Source organism: Leopardus geoffroyi, chromosome C2 (assembly GCF_018350155.1).
Source record: "Leopardus geoffroyi isolate Oge1 chromosome C2, O.geoffroyi_Oge1_pat1.0, whole genome shotgun sequence".
Taxonomy (NCBI): domain Eukaryota; kingdom Metazoa; phylum Chordata; class Mammalia; order Carnivora; family Felidae; genus Leopardus; species Leopardus geoffroyi.
The window spans coordinates 76,338,806-76,362,152 of record NC_059333.1 but is presented as its reverse complement, the minus strand read 5'-3'; the positions used below and the strand labels follow the sequence as shown (position 1 = coordinate 76,362,152).

General features: G+C 37.7%; 1 protein-coding gene across 3 annotated transcripts in view; it reads right to left on the bottom strand.

Moving 5' to 3' along the window:
• Positions 1-23,347, bottom strand: part of FGF12 (fibroblast growth factor 12) — a 567,564-nt gene that overhangs the window by 4,721 nt on the left and 539,496 nt on the right. For all 3 annotated transcript variants that reach the window (XM_045502588.1, XM_045502587.1, XM_045502586.1), the window contains one exon: positions 22,426-22,624. In XM_045502588.1, the coding sequence (XP_045358544.1) occupies positions 22,426-22,624 (199 nt within the window). The remainder of the gene's footprint in view (positions 1-22,425; positions 22,625-23,347) is intronic.

Below are 23,347 nucleotides of genomic sequence, written 5' to 3'. Positions count from 1 at the left end.
TCTTCACTCTCACCACGAGCTCTTCTCTCCTGTGTAAAAACTAGTTTTAACTGGATAACATATTTAGTGGATATAAATGACCCTCTACTAGTTTTATCGGTCATAACCTTTTAAGTCTTCTTGAACTGTGGACATAGAGTGGTTTCTGTTCTCTTACAGATAAGGCTTGAGTCTTACCTGTCTGCTAACCTATATAACAGGATTTTCATCTAGCGTTAGAGGAGACATTGCGAGCATAACATTAAAAGGATACAAATAGATATTTTCTTAGTCCTTAGTCTGCAATCTAGTTTGCACAGGAAAAAAAAATCCTTATATACATGCTCCTAATCTTTACCTTACTACAAGAAATATGACATTGTTATATCAAATTGAAATATTTTGCACCAATTTTCAGGGCACCCTACATAACAGGTGATAAGGAGGGAAGGCAGAGAAATAAATCAACAACGCCATTTTCCCAATTGCTTCAAGTTTGAATATGCAACTGTGAAATTTTAGTTCACATCTACATAAGACAGTTTCTCTCTCCTCTATTGATTTGTCTGGCTCCAAAGGTTAGTCATCTGTGAATTATCATGGCTGTTGCTAGATTATTGCATAAAAAGAATATTTTTTTTCAATGCATAAGAATTCAGTTCTTATTCTTGTAAGACAGGATCTATCAGCATAAGGAATACATTAAAACATTCATTATAATGTTGTGAAATAGACATATGTGACTATATACAAGCACATGAAGTATTTCATTCAAATATCGGGAATTATTTTTATCCTTGATTTAGGAACAAAGAGTTAAGTCCCTCCATCCATTAAACCATCGCTGCAATGCTTTGGTAATCTAAATATTATTACCAATCAAATAGCTTCCTCCCTTGGGTTTTGCCATGATGCAGGAGAGCTGAGCATGGTTATGACTGACTGGATGTCATGCAGTGATTAAGGGCACAAATTTGAAAGGGAAGCAAAAATAATATAAAAACAAGGAGGGGGATGAAACATAAGAGACTCTTAAACATGGAGAACAAACAGAGGGTTACTGGAGGGGTTGTGGGAGGGGGGATGGGCTAAACAGGTAAGGGGCATCAAGGAATCTACCCCTGAAATCATTGTTGCACTATATGCTAACTAACTTGGATGTAAATTAAAAAAATAAAATTAAATAAAATAAAAAAAAAAGAGAGCACCAATTTGGAAGCCACACTACCTGGGTCCATGTCCCTACTCAGTCACTTGCCAGCTCTGTTAACTTGGACACATTTTCATCACTGAAAAACTGAATTTTTATGAGGATTAAATGTCGGGAATATAGGAAGTGTCCAAAGATGTTTAAGAGAATGAAGGAGCTGATCTCTTCATGAAAATATTGAATAACAGATTTCAGAGAACACAGTGATAATTTTTTTTTTTTTTTTGGCTAAAGCTATTCTAAATTCAAAACTAGATTAAGAGAGTTAAGACATAAGAAATGGTCTCGAAATCGGAGGGCTGAGGGAAGATGGCGGTGTAGTAGGACGCTGGGCTCACCGCTCGTCCTGCTGATCACTTAGATTCCACCTACACCTGCCTAAATAACCCAGAAAACCGCCAGAGGATTAGCAGAACAGAGTCGCCGGAGCCAAGCGCAGACGAGAGGCCCACAGAAGAGGGTAGGAAGGGCGGCGAGGCGGTGCGCCCTCCACAGACTGGCGGGAGGGAGCCGGGGCAGAGGGGCGGCTCACCGGCCAAGCAGAGCCCCCGAGTCTGGCTTGCAAAAGCGGAGGGGCCTGACGGACTGTGTTCCGACAGCAAGCGTGATTTAGCGTCTGGGAGGTCATAAGTTAACAGCTCTGCTCGGAAAGCGGGAAGGCTGGAGGACAAAGGGAGGGAGAGCTGCTGACCCTCGGAAGACAGAGCTCAGTTTGGTGGGGAACAAAGGCGCTCACCAACGCCATCTCCCCCGCCCATCCCTCCAGTCAAAATCCCAAAGGGAACCAGTTCCTGCCAGGGAACTTGCTCGCTCTGAGCAAACACCCAACTCTGTGCTTCTGCGGAGCCAAACCTCCAGCAGCAGATCTGACTCCCTCCCGCTGCCACAGGGTCCCGCCTTAAGTGGATCACCTAAGGAGAAGTGAGCTAAGCCTGCCCCTCCTGCCCCCGTGCACCTTGCCTACCCACCCCAGCTAATACGCCAGATCCCCAGCATCACAAGCCTGGCAGTGTGCAAATAGCCCAGATGGGCCATGCCACCCCACAGTGAATCCCGCCCCTAGGAGAGGGGAAGAGAAGGCACACACCAGTCTGACTGTGGCCCCAGCGGTGGGCTGGGGGCAGACATCAGGTTGGACTGCGGCCCCACCCACCAACTCCAGTTATACACCACAGCACAGGGGAAGTGCCCTGCAGGTCCTCACCACGCCAGGGACTATCCAAAATGACCAAGCGGAAGAATTCCCCTCAGAAGAATCTCCAGGAAATAACAACAGCTAATGAGTTGATCAAAAAGGATTTAAATAATATAACAGAAAGTGAATTTAGAATAATAGTCATAAAATTAATCACTGGGCTTGAAAACAGTATACAGGACAGCAGAGAATCTCTTGCTACAGAGATCAAGGGACTAAGGAACAGTCACGAGGAGCTGAAAAACGCTTTAAATGAAATGCAACACAAAATGGAAACCACCACGGCTCAGATTGAAGAGGCAGAGAGAGAATAGGTGAACTAGAAGATAAAGTTACGGAAAAAGAGGAAGCTGAGAAAAAGAGAGATAAAAAAATCCAGGAGTATGAGGGGAAAATTAGAGAACTAAGTGATACACTAAAAAGAAATAATATATGCATAATTGGTATCCCAGAGGAGGAAGAGAGAGGGAAAGGTGCTGAAGGGGTACTTGAAGAAATAATAGCTGAGAGCTTCCCTGAACTGGGGAAGGAAAAAGGCATTGAAATCCAAGAGGCACAGAGAACTCCCTCCAGACGTAACTTGAATCGATCTTCTGCACGACATATCATAGTGAAACTGGCAAAATACAAGGATAAAGAGAAAATTCTGAAAGCAGCAAGGGGTAAACGTGCCCTCACATATAAAGGGAGACCTATAAGACTCGTGACTGATCTCTCTTTTGAAACTTGGCAGGCCAGAAAGAATTGGCACGAGATTTTCAGTGTGCTAGACAGAAAAAATATGCAGTCGAGAATCCTTTATCCAGCAAGTCTGTCATTTAGAATAGAAGGAGAGATAAAGGTCTTCCCAAACAAACAAAAACTGAAGGAATTTGTCACCACTAAACCAGCCCTACAAGAGATCCTAAGGGGGACCCTGTGAGACAAAGTACCAGAGACATCACTACAAGCATAAAACATACAGACATCACAATAACTCTAAACCCATATCTTTCTATAATAACACTGAATGTAAATGGATTAAATGCACCAACCAAAAAACATAGGGTATCAGAATGGATAAAAAAAACAAGACCCGGGGCGCCTGGGTGGCGCAGTCGGTTAAGCGTCCGACTTCAGCCAGGTCACGATCTCGCGGTCCGTGAGTTCGAGCCCCGCGTCAGGCTCTGGGCTGATGGCTCAGAGCCTGAAGCCTGTTTCCGATTCTGTGTCTCCCTATCTCTCTGCCCCTCCCCCGTTCATGCTCTGTCTCTCTCTGTCCCAAAAATAAATAAACGTTGAAAAAAAAAAAAAAAAACAAGACCCATCTATTTGCTGTCTACAAGAGACTCATTTTAGACGTGAGGACACCTTTAGATTGAGAGTGAGGGGATGGAGAACTATTTATCATGCTACTGGAAGCCAAAAGAAAGCTGGAGTAGCCATACTTACATCAGACAAACTAGACTTTAAAGGCTGTAACAAGACATGAAGAAGGACATTATATAATAGTTACAGGGTCTATCCAGCAGGAAGAGCTAACAATTATAAGTGTCTATGCGCCGAATACCGGAGCCCCCAAATATATAAAACAACTACTCATAAACATAAGCAACCTTATTGATAAGAATGTGGTAATTGCAGGGGACTTTAACACCCCACTTACAGAAATGGATAGATCATCTAGACACACGGTCAATAAAGAAACAAGGGCCCTGAATGACACATTGCATCAGATGGACTTGACAGATATATTTAGAAGTCTGCATCCCAAAGCAACAGAATATACTTTCTTCTCGAGTGCACATGGAACATTCTCCAAGATAGATCATATACTGGGTCACAAAACAGCCCTTCATAAGTTTACCAGAATTGAAATTATACCATGCATACTTTCAGACCACAATGCTATGAAGCTTGAAATCAACCACAGAAAAAAGTCTGGAAAACCTCCAAAAGCATGGAGGTTAAAGAACACCCTACTAACGAATGAGTGGGTCAACCAGGCAATTAGAGAAGAATTTAAAAAATATACGGAAACAAACGAAAATGAAAATACAACAATCCAAACGCTTTGGGACGCAGCGAAGACAGTCCTGAGAGGAAAATACATTGCAATCCAGGCCTATCTCAAGAAACAAGAAAAATCCCAAATACAAAATCTAACAGCACACCTAAAGGAAATAGAAGCAGAACAGCAAAGGCAGCCTAAACCCAGCAGAAGAAGAGAAATAATAAAGATCAGAGCAGAAATAAACAATATAGAGTCTAAAAAAACTGTAGAGCAGATCAACGAAACCAAGAGTTGGTTTTTTGAAAAAATAAACAAAATTGACAAACCTCTAGCCAGGCTTCTCAAAAAGAAAAGGGAGATGACCCAAATAGATAAAATCATGAATGAAAATGGGATTATTACATCCAATCCCTCAGAGATACAAACAATTATCAGGGAATACTATGAAAAATTATATGCCAACAATTGGACAACATGGAAGAAATGGACAAATTCCTAAACACCCACTCTCTTCCAAAACTCAATCAGGAGGAAATAGAAAGCTTGAACAGACCCATAACCAGCGAAGAAATTGAATCGGTTATCAAAAATCTCCCAACAAATAAGAGTCCAGGACCAGATGGCTTCCCAGGGGAGTTCTACCAGACGTTGAAAGCAGAGATAATACCTATCCTTCTCAAGCTATTCCAAGAAATAGAAAGGGAAGGAAAACTTCCAGACTCAAGCTATTCCAAGAAATAGAAAGGGAAGGAAAACTTCCAGACTCATTCTATGAAGCCAGTATTACTTTGATTCCTAAACCAGACAGAGACCCAGTAAAAAAAGAGAACTACCGGCCAATATCCCTGATGAATATGGATGCAAAAATTCTCAATAAGATACTAGCAAATCGAATTCAACGGCATATAAAAAGAATTATTCACCATGATCAAGTGGGATTCATTCCTGGGATGCAGGGCTGGTTCAACATTCGCAAATTAATCAACGTGATACATCACATTAACAAAAAAAAAAAGATAAGAACCATATGATCCTGTCAATCGATGCAGAAAAGGCCTTTGACAAAATCCAGCACCCTTTCTTAATAAAAACCCTTGAGAAAGTCGGGATAGAAGGAACATACTTAAAGATCATAAAAGCCATTTATGAAAAGCCCACAGCTAACATCATCCTCAACGGGGGAAAAACTAAGAGCTTTTTCCCTGAGATCAGGAACACGACAGGGATGCCCACTCTCACCGCTGTTGTTTAACATAGTGCTGGAAGTTCTAGCATCAGCAATCAGACAACAAAAGGAAATCAAAGGCATCAAAATTGGCAAAGATGAAGTCAAGCTTTCGCTTTTTGCAGATGACATGATATTATACATGGAAAATCCGATAGACTCTACCAAAAGTCTGCTAGAACTGATATATGATTTCAGAAAAGTTGCAGGATACAAAATCAATGTACAGAAATCAGTTGCATTCTTATACACTAACAATGAAGCAACAGAAAGACAAATAAAGAAACTGATCCCGTTCACAATTGCACCAAGAAGCATAAAATACCTAGGAATAAATCTAACCAAAGATGTAGAGATCTGTATGCTGAAAACTATAGAAAGCTTATGAAGGTAATTGAAGAAGATTTAAAGAAATGGAAAGACATTCCCTGCTCATGGATTGGAAAAATAAATATTGTCAAAATGTCAATACTACCCAAAGCTATCTACACATTCAATGCAATCCCAATCAAAATTGCACCAGCATTCTTCTCGAAGCTAGAACAAGCAATCCTAAAATTCATATGGAACCACAAAAGGCCCCGAGTAGCCAAAGGAATTTTGAAGAAGAAGACCAAAGCAGGAGGCATCACAATCCCAGACTTTAGCCTCTACTACAAAGCTGTCATCATCAAGACAGCATGGTATTGGCACAAAAACAGACACATAGACCAATGGAATAGAATAGAAACCCCAGAACTAGACCCACAAACATATGGCCAACTCATCTTTGACAAAGCAGTAAAGAACATCCAATGGAAAAAAGACAGTCTCTTTAACAAATGGTGCTGGGAGAACTGGACAGCAACATGCAGAAGGTTGAAACTAGACCACTTTCTCACACCATTCACAAAAATAAACTCAAAATGGATAAAGGACCTGAATGTGAGACAGGAAACCATCAAAACCTTAGAGGAGAAAGCAGGAAAAGACCTCTCTGACCTCAGCCGTAGCAATCTCTTACTCGACACATCCCCAAAGGCAAGGGAATTAAAAGCAAAAGGGAATTACTGGGACCTTATGAAGATAAAAAGCTTCTGCACAGCAAAGGAAACAACCAACAAAACTAAAAGGCAACCAACGGAATGGGAAAAGATATTTGCAAATGACATATCAGACAAAGGGCTAGTATCCAAAATCTATAAAGAGTTCACCAAACTCCACACCCGAAAAACAAATAACCCAGGGAAGAAATGGGCAGAAAACATGAATAGACGCTTCTCTAAAGAAGACATCTGGATGGCCAACAGGCACATGAAAAGATGTTCAGCGTCGCTCCTTATCAGGGAAATACAAATCAAAACCACACTCAGGTATCACCTCACGCCAGTCAGAGTGGCCAAAATGAACGAATCGGGAGACTGTAGATGCTGGAGAGGATGTGGAGAAACGGGAACCCTCTTGCACTGTTGGTGGGAATGCAAATTGGTGTAGCTGCTCTGGAAAGCAGTGTGGAGGTTCCTCAGAAAATTAAAAATAGACCTACCCTATGACCCAGGAATAGCACTGCTAGGAATTTATCCAAGGGAAATAGGAGTACTGATGCATAGGGGCACTTGTACCCCAATGTTCATAGCAGTACTCTCAACAATAGCCAAATTATGGAAAGAGCCTAAATGCCCATCAACTGATGAATGGATAAAGAAATTGTGGTTTATATACACAATGGAATACTACGTGGCAATGAGAAAAAATGAAATATGGCCTTTTGTAGCAACATGGATGGAACTGGAGAGTGTGATGCTAAGTGAAATAAGCCATACAGAGAAAGACAGATACCATATGGTTTCACTCTTATGTGGATCCTGAGAATCTTAATGGGAACCCATGGGGGAGGGGGAGGAAAAAAAAAAAAAAGAGGTTAGAGTGCGAGAGAGCCAAAGCATAAAAGACTGTTAAAAACTGAGAACAAACTGAGGGTTGATGGGGGGTGGGAGGGAGGAGAGGGTGGGTGATGGGTATTGAGGAGGGCACCTTTTGGGATGAGCACTGGGTGTTGTATGGAAACCAATTTGACAATAAATTTCATATATTAAAAAAATAAAGAAAGAAAGAAAAAAAAAAAAGAAATGGTCTCATTACACTACTTCAGTGAAGAGGAGACAGGTTTTTTCGCAACATCTCACTGGTAGAGCTCCTTAAACAATAACGTGCTTTTGAAACATTCAAGGTATTATTAAAATGGAGATTTTGATACACGTTTTTGTGGGCTTGAGATTCTACATGTTTTAAAATTTATTTTGAGAGAAAGAGAGAGCACAAGCAGGGGAGTGGCAGAGAGAGAATCCCAAGCAGGCTCATGCTTTTAGCACGGAGCCTCATGCGGGCGCAAACCAGAGAACCATGAGATATGACCCGAGCCGTAACCAAGAGTCAGAAGCTTAACTGACTGAGCCACCCAGGTGCCCCTCTACATTTTTAATAAGCTCCCAGATGATGCTGATCTTGGCAAACTGAACCTCACTTCAGGTAGTACAAAAGGGATATATAAACTATTTTTGCTAAATATATCATGCAAAATTATTACATATATATATTTTTTACATACATATTTTAAATGAGATTTTAAAGTATTTCAATTATTGTACTAAATGGCTTCTCCAACATCCCAAAAGACCTCTGGCTTACGTAGCAAAGTTGCACAGAGTAAATGAATTCAGAAATAATTCTGTAATTTTCAGATGATGCCATTAGATAATTTAAGTTTCTACTTTCTTTTCCAAAAGACAGAAGATCCATGTGGAAGATCCTATTGAAATCTTGTAATTCCTCAAGTCTAATGTCTCTTACCCATATTTCTGTTACAGGGAAAGTGTTAAAATCTCCAAAATTAAAGCATACATTTATATATGCAAATATAGATATTTGCACAGGGAAGTAAGTGCACAGGGAACTCAGAAGTAATGAAGTGATTCCATCAAAAAGCTATTCATATGATGCCATAAACACAGCTTTTCCTACTTTGCCAGTGAGTCAACTATAAAAACCAATACATCCCCAGGACTGACTACAAGCTGCTAAATCAGAGTCTCAAAGAATGACAAAAATTATCTTTTAAAAAATATACATAATCAATATATTTTGACCTGCAAATTTCTTTTTTATTTATTTCTTTAAAATTTTTTTAATGTTTTATTTTTGAGAGAGAGAGAGACAGAGTGTGAGAGGGGGAGGGGTAGAGAAAGAGGGAGACACAGAATCTGAAGCAGTCTCCAGGCTCTGAGCTGTCAGCACAGCCAGACATGGGGCTCAAACCCACAAACCGTGAGATCATGACCTGAGCCCAAGTCGGAAGCTTAACCAACTGAGCCGCCCAGGCGTCTCTGACCTGCAAATTTCTTAAACTCCCAACTTAAAGGTACATGAAGGATGTTACTTCTGATTTAAAAAAGAATACATTTTTAAAAATAATTTTATAGCTAAATTTTTTATTTTACTACTTAGTTTTTAGTTTCCTTATGTTCTTATGTTCTAGATTCTTCCCAGGGCATTTGTCTTTACTTTTTATCTTTTCTTTTGCTTTTTCTTTTGCTTTTTTTTCTTTTTCTTTTCTTTTTTTGCTATTTCTCACTAATACATAAAATACTTCAGTTATGACAATGTGAAATGTTGCCATTACAATTACCACTGTAGACAACTTTCCCAATAACTAAACCCTGCTGGCCATCCTGGTATCAAGTCCTTAAAGAGGTTTTTTAAAATTGGCATCTGCAAATTTTCAGTGTTTCAAAAAGAACAAAACTCATTAGTACCATAGCAGAGCATGTAAGTTGCTCTTCTTCCAGGCCTACTCACTAACTTTCCAGTATTTTCATTAAATGGAAAAATAAAATTCTGGGTTTTGAAAAAACTAGTCCATATATCTTAGTTGGAAAAAGAAGAGTAAATAGTGGGTTTCTCAGTTTGCTGAAAATCCCCCTTCAGTTAGTCAAATAAATATTTGAATTTCTGTATTTCTGTTTAAAGAAAGAATTGTTTCTTTAAAGAAAACAAACTTGAGTCAATCAAGGAATTACAAGCGAGTATAAACAAAGAGAGCAAAAACTTTGTTAAACAAGATTAGTTTCTTGGGCTTTCATTTTCATTATTATTGATAGACTCTGGGATGTCTGTAATACTGTCTAACTCAAGAAGCTGACAAATCAAGGGGTACAAATCTCAATCAAATTTTGAATGAAAATGTAGTTAAAAGAACACGATCCAATTAGAAAGCAAAGAAAGGACAAAACATTTCTCCCCAGTAATATAGCTCCCTTGGGTAGTTGTATCAACACTCAATAACTGTACTATTCTAAATGGCACACAATTAAAAGATGACACAGAGTACAAGAAGAGAACAGAAGGTATAACTGTTCTATAAAGTGCATTAGATGTGCAAAATGTAAAACCCATCACATTGATGTACAACATAACCACAATGGTAATCTCGTAAATAAACTTTTAATCCCTTAAATGAATCTATTATTCAAGATTTTTCAAAGCCATTTTAAATTGACTAACTCATTTGATAATCATAATAACCTTATGAATAAAGTGAGAAATTCTTATCCGCATTTTTAAATATAAAGGAAACTAAGCAACTTTCCTAAAGTCTGATGGTGAGTAGCAGCAAAGCCAGGATGAGAATGTAAGGCTTCAAAATCCTGATCAAGAGTTCTTAACAAAAGCAGAAGAGCAATTCATCAAAAAATGCAACAAAAGATTATCTTATATCAGACAACGTTTAAATTATATCCATATATTAATTGAGATCCAAGTTGGCCTTACCTCTACTAAATATTCTTAATGTCATCCAAAAAAGGTTAATGAAAACAAATGCCACTATAGGATGAATCCTATGTAATAGGATGGCTATTATCAAAAATGAAGACAAAAACAAAATAACCAGTGTTGGTGAGTATGTGAAGAAACTGAAAACACTGTACATTTCTGGTAGAGATGTAAAATGTAAAGCCACTATGGAAAATGATATGATGATTCCTCAAAAAATTAAACATAGAGTTATCATATGATCCAGAAATTCCACCTCTCAATATACCCAAAATAAATGAAAACAGGGATGTGAACAGGTATTTGCACACTGAGTTCAGAGTAGTATTATTTACAATAGTCAAAAGGCAGGAGTAACCAAAATATCTATCAATGGATGAATGATAAACAAATGTAGTACATACATACCATACGATATTGTTTAACCTTAAAAAGGAAGGAAATTTGACACGAGAATGGATGAATCTTGAGGACATTATGCTAAGTGAAGTAAACTAGACACAAAAGGACAAATATTTTATGATTCCATTAACATAGGATATCTAAAGTAGTCATAGAGACAGGAAGGAGAATAGTGGTTTCCTGGAGTTGGGGGAAGGGAGAATGGTAACGTGTACAAGTACAATGTGAATTACTTAATGGCTCTGAAATGTACACTTACTTTGGCTAAAATGGTAAATTTTATGTTGTGTCTATTTAACACAATTAATAATTATACATACTTAAAAAAATCACACACACACACACACACACACAAATAATGAGTGTAAGCTATACACAAAGAGATGACTATTAAAGCCAGTAATGTTCTATTTTCATAGGAAGAGTCAACAATTCCCTAATAGTCAAAAGTATTAGTCTTAGAAGCACAGCAAGACAGAGAGAATTGAGATATAACTGAGGGGTTATAGAGTTGGTAAGAGGAAAATCTGATGAGAATACCCTAGAACTGCACTGCCTAATATACTATCTATTTGGTATATGTGGTCACTCAGCATTAAATGTGTTTATTCCCAATTCAGATGTGCTGCAAGTATAAAACAAACACCAAATTTAAAGACCACACACAAAAAATAAATATCTCAGTAGTAATGTCTTAAAGTAATTACATACTGAGTACATGATATCTTGGATATTTTGGGTTGAATATACTATTAAAATTTACATCACATACTTGTTTTTATTTTTCAAATGTGGATACCAGATAATTTAAATTACCCATGTAGTTCATATGATATTTCTGCTAGACATTTCTATCTTAGAAGAGTTTGTTGTTCTCTACAGGTGTCCTGACTGGAGCTAATGCTCTAAATTACCGATCAACAGGAGGACAGTGGAGAAAATTTTCTGACCCGACTGGACCCGAGATTCATATGTAGACTTGGTAGAGGCAGAGTATCTTGGATGCCTTTGGTAGGATGAACTTGGCTTAACTAATGTTGTATCACTTTCACTCAATATCGATTTTTCATTTTCTTTTCCCTCCTCCAATTCCAGTTACTCTTTTGTGAACAAATATCTAAAGATGCATTTGTTCAAGCATTGATTTGCTCATTTATTCTATAAACGGGTGCACATTTAATTTGTGCTGGGAGCTCTGCTAAATTCCTTGGCAACTGCAAGAAATGACCTCTTGATTCCTGCCCTCATGGAGCTCAGGGTGAAGAAGGAGAGCACAGACATGCACACAAATCACAGGCTGTTCAGAGCCAGAGTAGAGAGTTGAATGGAAATTAGGACATCACAATAGCTATCTGATGTTGATTTAGCCTTGATGAAGAGGAATGGCCAGGCTACTGAAGAAGAGTGAGGAAACGAAGTGCAGGTAATGTAAGAAAAAGTGACTGGTTGAAGAATGGGGTAAGATAGAGAAGTGGGAGGGTTAAACCTGGCAGGGTTAACTTGTGTCAGAATTATGGAATTCCACGCTAGATTTAAACCATTATCCTGACATCTGTCAGCTTCAATTTGATAGTGAATGAAGAGTTAAAAAATATGTCCATCAAATACAGGAGTTTATAGGGAAAAATCTATTTATTCAATCTCATTATCTGGAAAAATGTCTAACTATGTTTATATGGCCTGAATACAGCCAGTCAGATTAGTCAGAAAGAATCAATCAAACTGAATCTTACTGCACAGATTCTATAAGAAATGGTTGGCAGCATCTGAAACTTTCATGAGTTCTGCTATCTTGCAAACACAATTGTTAAGTTCTTAGAAATAAACCTAGCTGAGGCACCATTACATGTGAGACCTGCTGCTTATCTAACATGCACAATATCTGATATACTCCAAGTACCATAATTTTGACTGCAATTGAAAGGTGGGGTTCACTTGGTTAAGCTAACTAACATGTTAAGAAGGGTTATCCTTTTGTTTTGTGGGGAACTTAATGTAGCACTTAAGAAGACTAACCAAACAAAAAATAACAAATCAAGAGGTACTAACCCCATATATGAGCATCACATATATTTACAATAAAAAAATAATTTTATATAGCTACTAGTACTAGAATTTGGAGTTCTGGTATTAATTTCCAAACATATACTCCTAAGAAATTGTGGGGAATCTTTATCTTTTTTATTAAAAAATGTGTTTTAGGTTTTTTGGGGTTTTTTTTGGGGGGGGAGGGGTAGGGGAGGGGCCAAGAGAGAGGGAGAGAGAGAATCCCAAGCAGACTCCACGCTGTCAGCACAGAGCCCGACATGGAGCTTGAACTCATGAACCATGAGATCATGACCTGAGCTGAAACCAAGAGTTGGACGCTCAACTGAGCCATCCAGGTGCCTCTATTGTGGGAAATATTTAAGAAGCATGTCTAGGAAACCAGCTAGGTTCTGATTTTCAAATAGTTCTTTCTGCAGCTACAGAATTGTCTTCCTAAATAATCCCTGCATTATGTAAGATTAAGTTTTTCTCTTCCTGATAATCAGGTCATTATTAGTAATTGAAATGACCTCTGATCTCTTAATTTGCATTATTTCAAAGTACAATGATATTTACGGGGGAGTGCTTTTCCATCACTTTCTATTACAATAAGCTATTATTTCATTAGAAATAGATTTATTTTGCTTTAGGAAGCTCTACAATGTTTTAAACACCTCTTTGTTCTTGAATAGATTCTTCTGGTGCCCTCTGTTGTATGCATTTGGCCCACTTCAGCTACTCTTGGTGAGGAATAATTTCCAGCCTGGGAATAAAGTGAAACAAACAAACAAACAAAAAATCCAACTCCCTGTATTTCTTGTTTTCCCAGCTCCCCAATCACAGTTCTCAGAAACTCAGATTCAGTGCCAATGCCCATTTAACCATTGGACACAAGTTCTCTGATTTAGGCAACTTGAGATGTTATTATCTACCCATGTGTCATCCAAGACTCTGTGGACTACACTTGTGATACAGAGTTTATTTTCAGTGGGTATGATTTAATGGCTACCATTTGGCATGGAACTGATTTCCAACTGTGTTTCCTTCTGATTTCACTTTATACTATTTTTTCAACAGAGTCTCAATATCCAGCTATCAAGAATGTTCAGTGTCTGATGATACAATGCCTGATTAACAACACTGCTTCTGTTTCACCTGGCACTTCTGGTTGGTTCTTGATCGCATTCCATGCCCTCTTTCTTCTTTAAAGCAGTATAAAAAAAGAATACTTGCTCTTTTTTTATCCCACAGGATGTTTTTGAGATACATATCATTATTCCTCTAACACATGTGGTATCATAATAGTTTTGGATAAATGGTAAAAGGAGATAATGTTCTGAAAAGGGAAGCATATCTGTTTCATTCTTTAGCACTCTTTCTTCATTTCAGTTTTCTTTCTCTTTTCCCTCCATTTTGATATATGTTTCGATTTTTTTCTTTTCTTCCCCTCCCCACCACCCTTCTCCCTTCTCTTCTCCTTCTTTTGGGTGTCTCCTTTTATTCATGTTTTGACTTTTCTTGATCCACAGTACACTGAAGCAGAAGGATTCACTGTAGCTTTCAGAGTAAAAATGAGGTAGAGGGATTTGGTGAGAGAATATTCTTCCTCATGTGCAGACACGAGGACACACAAAGTTTCTAATAGCAGAGCCCATATCATGAATTACTTTAAGGCACATAAATCACTAGAAATTCCCAGTTCAATTTATTAATGTGAACAGATCACACCTGTATGATGTCACGTTGTGACTTGGCCTGGTGAAGTCTGTCATTTTGACAGCAACCTGAGATACACTGGCTATATTTCTGTAGAAAGCCACGCAGTCCTGCTATCATAAATAAGATGCTACACTTGGTCATAACAAGACCATAAGCTACCAACTTTAGAATACTACATAATATTTGTTTTATTAATTTCTTTTTTGCTTTACTTTTAAGTGCAAGATTATACTGTTAGAAAGGAGAGAGATCTAATATATATCACTGAGCATTGAAATCTTGTCAAAAATAAAACACATCTCCTCTTTATAAAATTAGGTACAGGATTTCCAGGACATGGTTTCCAATTACTATTCTTCTATTATATTCTTTTCATGGGTACCTTTGTTGCAAATGCAGTTATCAGAAATATGCAAGCGTTCTTTGCCACCTTACTAGCTCAGATTCCCTGTTTGTAATTTTTAACATTCAAGAGTCACATTTATATCAGTTACAAACTTTTCTTGGGAAACAAACCAAAATAATGCCTTTCTTAAAAGTATGAAAAAAGTGGAATCTCAAAAGTTGCCATTATTTATAAATCAGACAACTGTAATAAACCAGATGCAGTTACCATCCAGTGGGTCCTCTCCTCCTAAGCAGTGTCCTCACAACCATAGCTAATATTAATTGAGTACTTAATATTATATCTTAATATAATATTAAGGAGATACTTAATATTATATCTTAATATAATATTAAGATATCCTTAATATTATATCTTAATATAATATTAAGGAGATACTTAATATTATATCTTAATATAATATTAAGATATACTTAATATTGTATCTTAATATAATATTAAGATATACTTAATATTGTATCTTAATATTATAAGTCTAAGTATAATATCAAGTATAAGATATACTTAATATATATCTGCACCTTATATACACTATGATTATTTTTAAACACCCAAAAGAGAGATACTTTCATTGGTTAGCTTTGCAACTGAGGAAAGTAGAGAACAGAAAGGGTAGTTTGCTGGAAGTATTGCAGAACACCATAGGGCAGAATCAGCATTAAAACTCATGTGTGATTAGCTCTAGGGTTCCTGCTTTAGGCTTACAGTCAGATAGTTTAATATGTCTGAGAAAAAAACAAACACATAAATCTTTCTTGACTGGTCTCAAGTCAAGATCTTGATCCCAGTCCTCATGGGGGTGCTCAGCACTTCCTGGAACCCTACCGCATTTCTCTTGCCAATTTCCTCTCCCATTCTTCCCACGGGATATTACATCCCTTCACTTAACTCCTCAAACTCTCCTCAGACTCAGGCAATAGGCCTGTCTTCTTTCTTTTCTTGACTTTCTCTCTCCTTCCTCTCCCTCTCTCTCCTTCACGTTTCCCTTCCTTCCTCCTTTTTTATCAGTAAACCACCTTGTTTTGCATTTCACGTAGAAAGAAGAGGAAGTGTTTGTATTTCCACCATGAAAACGACCCACCTGCATATATCTGCTCACACATGTTCTGGCTCCCTGCTTGTTACAGAGCTTGAACCCTCTCTGCACCTGTCTAAAGTTGGCCCTCCACTTGCCACTTCCATGCTGGAGCCCACTCCCTTTGGTCAGTATAATTCAGTGACCATCTCTCCTCTAATGCCCAAAGTCACTTCTCCCCACATGTTCCCATCAATCTATAAATATGGTGTAATAGCTCTAAGCAAACAAGCCAATAAACCCCACTGTAACTCGCATATTTCTCTTCAGCTACTGCTTCCTATTTCTCTGCTCCTCTTTTACAGCAAAGCTCCTCCAAAGTGTGACTTAATATTACTTTCTTCTTTTCTTTACCTCCTGTGATAACTTGAATCCACTCTAATTAGGCTTATTCTGCTACACCACTGAAATCACTTGCCAAGTCACTGTTGCCTATATGTTATATACCCATTGGTCAAGACTCCAGCAGCTTATGGGATCCTCTGGCAGTCTTTGATAGATAACAGCTGTGGTCATAGTTTTGCCTCTTTCTAACTATACGAACCTGGGTGAGCTAGTTAACCTCTCTTAAACTCAGTTTCCTCATGTTTAAAGTTGGGATGATAATCTTAACCTTCATACTCTCAAAGTGTTAGTGACTATCAATTGATACTCAATTGATCAATACACGATCGATCATTTGTGGTTAGGGAAGCCTGCTGAAAATAACAACGAGCCACACAAATGGCATATAAGGCAGTACAGCTGCTACTAATTATTACTTATATTACTGCTGGATTCCTGGAAATTATTTAGAAAGTGAGAGTTGTTGTAATTATGGAGAGAACTAGGTGGAAATCTTTGAGGGTCAGTATGGTTCTATAAGGGAGATTGGAAAACCTGTGTGGAAGGCAATTGTAGTTGCTGACAAATTATTTCCAAATGGAAGCAATACAACTCCAGTTTCTGATAAAGTTCACAAATGACACTCTATAAAGAACCCCCATCCTACATCAGTTTCTATCAAAGAAGGATGAAATATGACTAATCTTGTTATTACTACCAATTTAATTGAATTTTCCTTGGCCCTCTGTAATTTCTAAGAAGTGGAAAGGTTAGATTGCTCTGTCAGTTAATGTACCATTAAAGATATTTAATTGTCTTAATAGCAGATCATGGAAGGGTGTGAGCAATTAACATGAAGCAATTTCACACCTTAATTAACGTCACATGGGATCCCTTTGGAACTGGAGAAGAATTCTAAGCGCTGGTTCAGAAGCAATGTATTGCCAAAGGAACTCACCCAGCACACTGTAAATATTTATTATAAAGACTTAAGAGACATTGTGAACACAAAGATCTATATCTTCATGTGTAAAGAGATCAGAAGCAACATTTGTGTGCAGGAGAGAGATAGATATGGAAGAAGAATGTGTCAGGGAGAGGCAGGAGGGTTTTATTAAAGACTAAATTCAAAGCCAGGAAAATGCTGCTTTGAAGGAGTTATACTGGTTTGGGGGAAGAAGGTGTCACAGGCTGGCAGGGATCCAAAACTCAAAAGGTGGAGAGAGAGAGAGAGAGAGAGAGAGAGAGAGAGAGAGAGAGAGAAATTACAGCTATTGTCTTTGCTATAATTAAAACAATCAGGAGCATCAGCGGTACCCTTTGCTCCTCCATCTTTCTTTGTCTTTTAGTATGGTTGGGTCTAAAAGAGGATTTTGGAAAACACAGCAGTTTTCTTTCCAGGCAATTGAAATAAAAATGTCAAAATCATTTTGCTATTAGTATTCTCCCAATTAGAGGTCTAAAGCATTAGGACCCCTGATTTGTTCAGTTCTTTGGTACCCCATTATAGAGTTCTTGAAGAGATTATTTTCCCTCCAAATTTCAACTTTCACTGTCTCTAATCCCTTTATGAATACCACATCTCACAGCATTTATCCAGTACATAACCCAATAACACTATGTCCAGTTTCTGAGAGAAAATGAAAAAGACACTGTATTGATCTGACAGATTTGGGATATCCAGCTTTCTTACAATGTCTAATCTTCATATTATTCCTATGAAACAGATGGCATTTATAATCAACTTCATCTTCAGAGATCACTGAGGTTTAAGAGGGCAAATCATTTTCTCAAAATTTCTTAGAAAATCATTGGCAAAATTTTGATCAGAAGAATTAGACATTTATTCTTGATTAATTGATTTCTACTAGGTTATTTTTTTCTCAGTGTCGACATAGTGCGATAATTGGTGTTACCTCTAACTTACTCTGTATACTAATTTAACTCAGCACTAAAATACAGCCATCTTAATAGCAGTAGGAAATGGCAAAATGTGACATGTTTGATATATTTAATTCCATGGTGTCAGAGTGGCAGTTTACTCTATGTTAGTCCAATATACTGATCACAATAATTTGAATAAATTTAAATAATTGCCTTTGGACATCTAGATTTAATCCAAATAAGCCTCGAATCACCAGATTCAGTTTAGGACACTAAGTCTTGATCCTGGTTGCCATCATAATCACTTGGACAATAAAATCAGAACAACTCTGGAGACTTGGCCTGAGAATTTATAGCTTTTTGAACACTTCAGATGGTTCAGATACTCATGTTTGGGAAACACTGATCTACATTATACTTCTGGCACTTAAATCAGGTTCTATTAGCTTAAGTCAACAGTTATAACAGGAAAAACGGATAATGTTACCTGTGTGTGTGTCTGTTAGTCTTGTCTCCCCACTTGAAAATACATTGGTGGAAATCAGCAAATGTTCCTTTATTTCCAGTTTAATATTTCTGTTGCAATGATTCTCAGTTGATATTTACTAATTTTACTTTAGAAACATATTTCTCTCTCCAGGATTAAGTTCATGAAGCTTAAACCTTTGGAAATGCACACATTGTTTTCAGGAGGAAGGAACTAGATTCTGAATGCCAACCACCTGCAGGAGCTGAGTAATGAGCTTCTTGGAGGAGGGAGGAGAAAAGGAGGAGATTGTATCTTGCTCTTTGTCAATGAGTATTTGGCTGCTGTATCTAAAGCTAAAGGGGGAGGTTACCACCAAGACAATTTAAATCTGGGGGAGTTACTTATCTGTTGTGTGAACAATGCTCTGAAAGGGCAAAATTGGGAATCATGAAGCCTATGCTGTTGTCTTAAATTCCAGGGGAGGGGACCCTCGTAAAGTAAAGGTTGACGTGCAAGTGTACATATAATGGGTTTAAATATCAAGTCCATCCATCTGTCTGAACAGACACCCTTGCAACCCTTCATTAACACCGCCTGTGTTGTAAACGAAGGGTGGAGAGTGAGACCATGATGGGAAAGGGGCTGGTGGGTAATTATTATCATGTAATCAGTGTGGGATTTAAAGATCCTGGGACTGGCAGAGTTTAATTTTGGGAATCATGACATTCAAAATGATATCATCATCAGGACGTGGGGAAAAGACAGAGCTATTTGAAAAACAAAACAAACCTCCTCTGACTTTTCCTCTATCAGTGGCCAATTCCCTTCCTAAAAGGACATTTACAGTCCGTAGTACTGGACTCTGTTGGTAACCATACAGTGGTAGGTTTACAGGTTTAAAAATTCCTTTAAAAACTAACTAACAACCTTTCTGGTTAGCCATCAATATGGACAGCCTCTTATGAAGCCGTCATTTTCTTTCTTTTCTGAAAGTGTCTTCTAGTTATGTGCTTTATAACCGATGTATGGAAGAATTTACTGAAGACTTTCTTTACAATGAGTTACGGCTTAGAATGTTTTTCATCCTACTGCTTCCAAAAAAAAAAACCCCAAAAAACAAAAAACAAAAAATAAAACAAAATCACAAATCATCCATTATGGAAATAGCTCATAAAATTGTACTTTTTTCATTCAATAATTCAATAAAGGAAATGTGTTTAGAATCATTTTGTTTATAAGTCCTAAGCTAGGTTCCATGAAGGAACATGGGTTTACAATTAAGGTCTTATAAAGACTGCACAGAATGTCATTGTCAAAGAACTTTAGGAATCAGCTGCTCCAAATTTTTCTTTTGCAGAGTAGGAAATGGAGCCTGTTAAAATTAAGCAAAAAAAAAAAAAAAAAGTGATGTATTCTCAATTCTTTCTTGCCTAGTTTTAGCATGGCATTCCCATAACTATCCTATCTGATTATCTACCAATACGAGTTTATCTCATCATATCATGTATACCTTTCTCCATTTTGCATGGTTTGGAGCTAGCTTACTGTTCAAGCTGTGCCATGGTATATAACATTTCTGCTTTGCTATCACTGACTTTTCTAAATATTAGCATATCCATAGGCTTACTTCAGATTAAAGGTCAGTAGAGTACAGGGAATAGATGTATAGGTTTCGACAGTGGGCTTCCTAGACTGCAGTCTCAGTTCTGTATTTAGCCCTGTGATTGGACAGGGCTCACTAACTTCGCTTTTGAAATATGAGTTTCTTCATCTATAAAATGAGGGTAATAACATAAAGCTGTTGTGAGGTTTAATGAATGTAACATATACAACCTGCCTAGCAAACGATAAATTGCACATAGATGCAGTAAGACTAGTAATCGTAGTAATAAAGTGGTGGCATGAACAGTTTGGGGATCCTAGTGAGGAGAAAGAAGTTCTCACTGCACAGTTCTTGATGCCTAACAAAACCTCCGGTGTACATATCTTTGATAATAATGGTTATTACATAATTATATCATTTGATATTATAAAGCACAGCTGCATGAAGAATCATTGGGAAAGCGTTCTTATTTTTGCATCATAACAATGGTATCAAATTACAAACGAGGTATGGGTGGCACCTGTGTGGCTTGGTCAATTATGCATCCCACTCTTGATCTCGGCTCAGGTCATGATCTCAGTTTGTGAGTTCCAGCTCTGCGTCCAGCTCTGCGCTGACAGCTCAGAGCCTGCTTGGGATTCTGTCTCTCCTTCTCTCTGCCCCTCCCCCGCTTGCTCTTTCTCTGTCTCACTCTCTCAAAATAAATAACTACAATTTAAAATAAAAACCAAACTAGGTATGGGAGAACTGATCAATTTCATGTGTCTGTCAACAATATTTAGAACATGAAGAGCTCCATGAATCTGAAAAGGCTTTTATTTCTAAGCAGCAAGTATATTCTCGATTAAAAAAGGAGAGAAGCGAATGGAATACATTTATTCAAAAGCATTTGCCAGGGTCTTATTATGCTATGCTGAGGTTCCATTTCAGACTTCAGACTGTAAGCAATTTCATCCATCTTCACAGAGATGTAGCGCTTGCTTGCTGGAGTCAGAATGCCTTGGCTTGGACTCTGCCTCTGGGCAAAAAAACTACACGTGTCCCCAAACAGTGAAAAAGGAGTAGAAGAAGGAAAGTTCTGTTTTGTGTAGTTAAAAGTACAAAGTGTGAGAAGAGTTTTGAGCAGGACCGGGGACATTTTCCCCCAGTGCTTTGAACACAGTATCGATTGAACAGATTTTGTTGACTGTTACAGTCATAGGTACTATGCAGCAGACATTGTGACCCTACACTGCTTGACCTGACCATATCTTGTAGATAGGGCATTGAAAGCCTGGCTAAGTTACAGAATTGCAATGCACTGCCTCAGTTTCCTCATTTTCTCAGACAAGAAGGCTGAACTAATTCTTTTAATGACTAATAATGTGACTTTTAGAAAGGAATGTTATTGGTAAACGTCTAGGTCACTGCTATTTTCTTAGGCTGTATTAAAAAGCTTGGCTGAATTCAGTAAAAGTGTTTACCTCAATGGTATATCTCATCTTACCTAAGGAACAAGTCACCAAAAATGGTGACCTAGCATAAAATTATTTATTCCACCAACCAATTTGAAATAAGTGAACAGTATATTAAATGATCATGAGAAAGGAGGTTATAGCCTCAACTGAGAAGGATAAAATTGAATATTGTAAATATTTATTGATCACAGTAGATAGAACACTCCTTTCCTTAGAAAATACAAAGAAAAATTAATACATCACATTGTTAGATCTGTTTAGAAAGATGTATAGATTAGGATACAAACATATTTCTAAAGGCTTTTTGCAAACTTTACAGCACTATCATAGCATGATTGGTTTTTCAAGAATGTAGCTTGAGAAATCATTGTGTTCACCAAAGAAGGAAATTACCTGCCAAATGGTAGCTAGCACTATTTTTTTCTACTTGGAGGAATTTTCTAGCTTCTATAGTCAAGCAGTTTTTAAAATAAATGCCAAACATTTGTAACAGATTTTTTTTTAAAGGAAGAGGTACCACTGTGTTTTCTGAAACTTTGTTTGGATCTGTTGCATTCCAAGAAAACTCCACTGAGCAAGGGATAAGGAACCAAATTGTCATCAACACACAGATCAGGGTCTAAAAAGAAAAGAAGTTCATTTCATACCTTCAATAGGTTTTGGTACAAAATGTGATGAAGGCTTGGTTTTCTTCACTCTGTTTCCCTTCATAATTTGACCTTCTTTATTGAGTCCTAGAAACCATGCTCGGCCTGATTCCTGCTGACGATACAGTGTAGAAGAATAAATCACATAGTAGTTTTCAAATACAGATTCCTTAAATTTGCATTCTGGAGTGAAAACATCCTGCAGAAGAAAAGGAGATACAAAAGAAAGGACGGATTTAAAAAGTTAACTAGCATATGCTTAAATGCAATGAACCTGAAATATAGGTTCTCTGTTAAGAACAAATCAGAGGCAATAGCACATAATTTCTGATAGCACTTGGTTATAAAGATTCATCATACAAAATTAGGGGCAAGATTTCCTTTCTTTTTAAAAAAATTTTTAGAAAGTTTATTTATTTTGAGAGGGAGAATCCCAAGCAGGCTTTGTGCTGTCAGCACAGAGCCTGATGTGGGGCTCAATCTCATAACCCTGAGATCATGACCTGAGCTGAAATCAAGAGTTAGACACTTAACCAACCACGCCACCCAGGCATCCCAAGATTTCCTTTCTAGACAAACTTTCTTTCACAGAAGACAACTATTCAGGTTTGAATCATCCATTGAGCTAACATCATTCAAAGCTGTGCCCAGATCTGGTGCCAGTAAAATCTTTTATAAATTTAAGAGAATGACTATTGCACATTTTAGTGATCCTTATCATATAAAATGTATCTCTGGGAATCAAAATCAAACACAACCACAGCACCCGCAGGCTCACAGGTACACATTTGTGTACCTTATATGTACACAAATTTACTATGCAGTCAAAACTTGTTGCATTAAATCACCAGTACACTATCTCTTTGCTTAATGTCAGTAACTTTCCCTTTCATCTCTGTAACATTTTTTAAATTTAGTAATT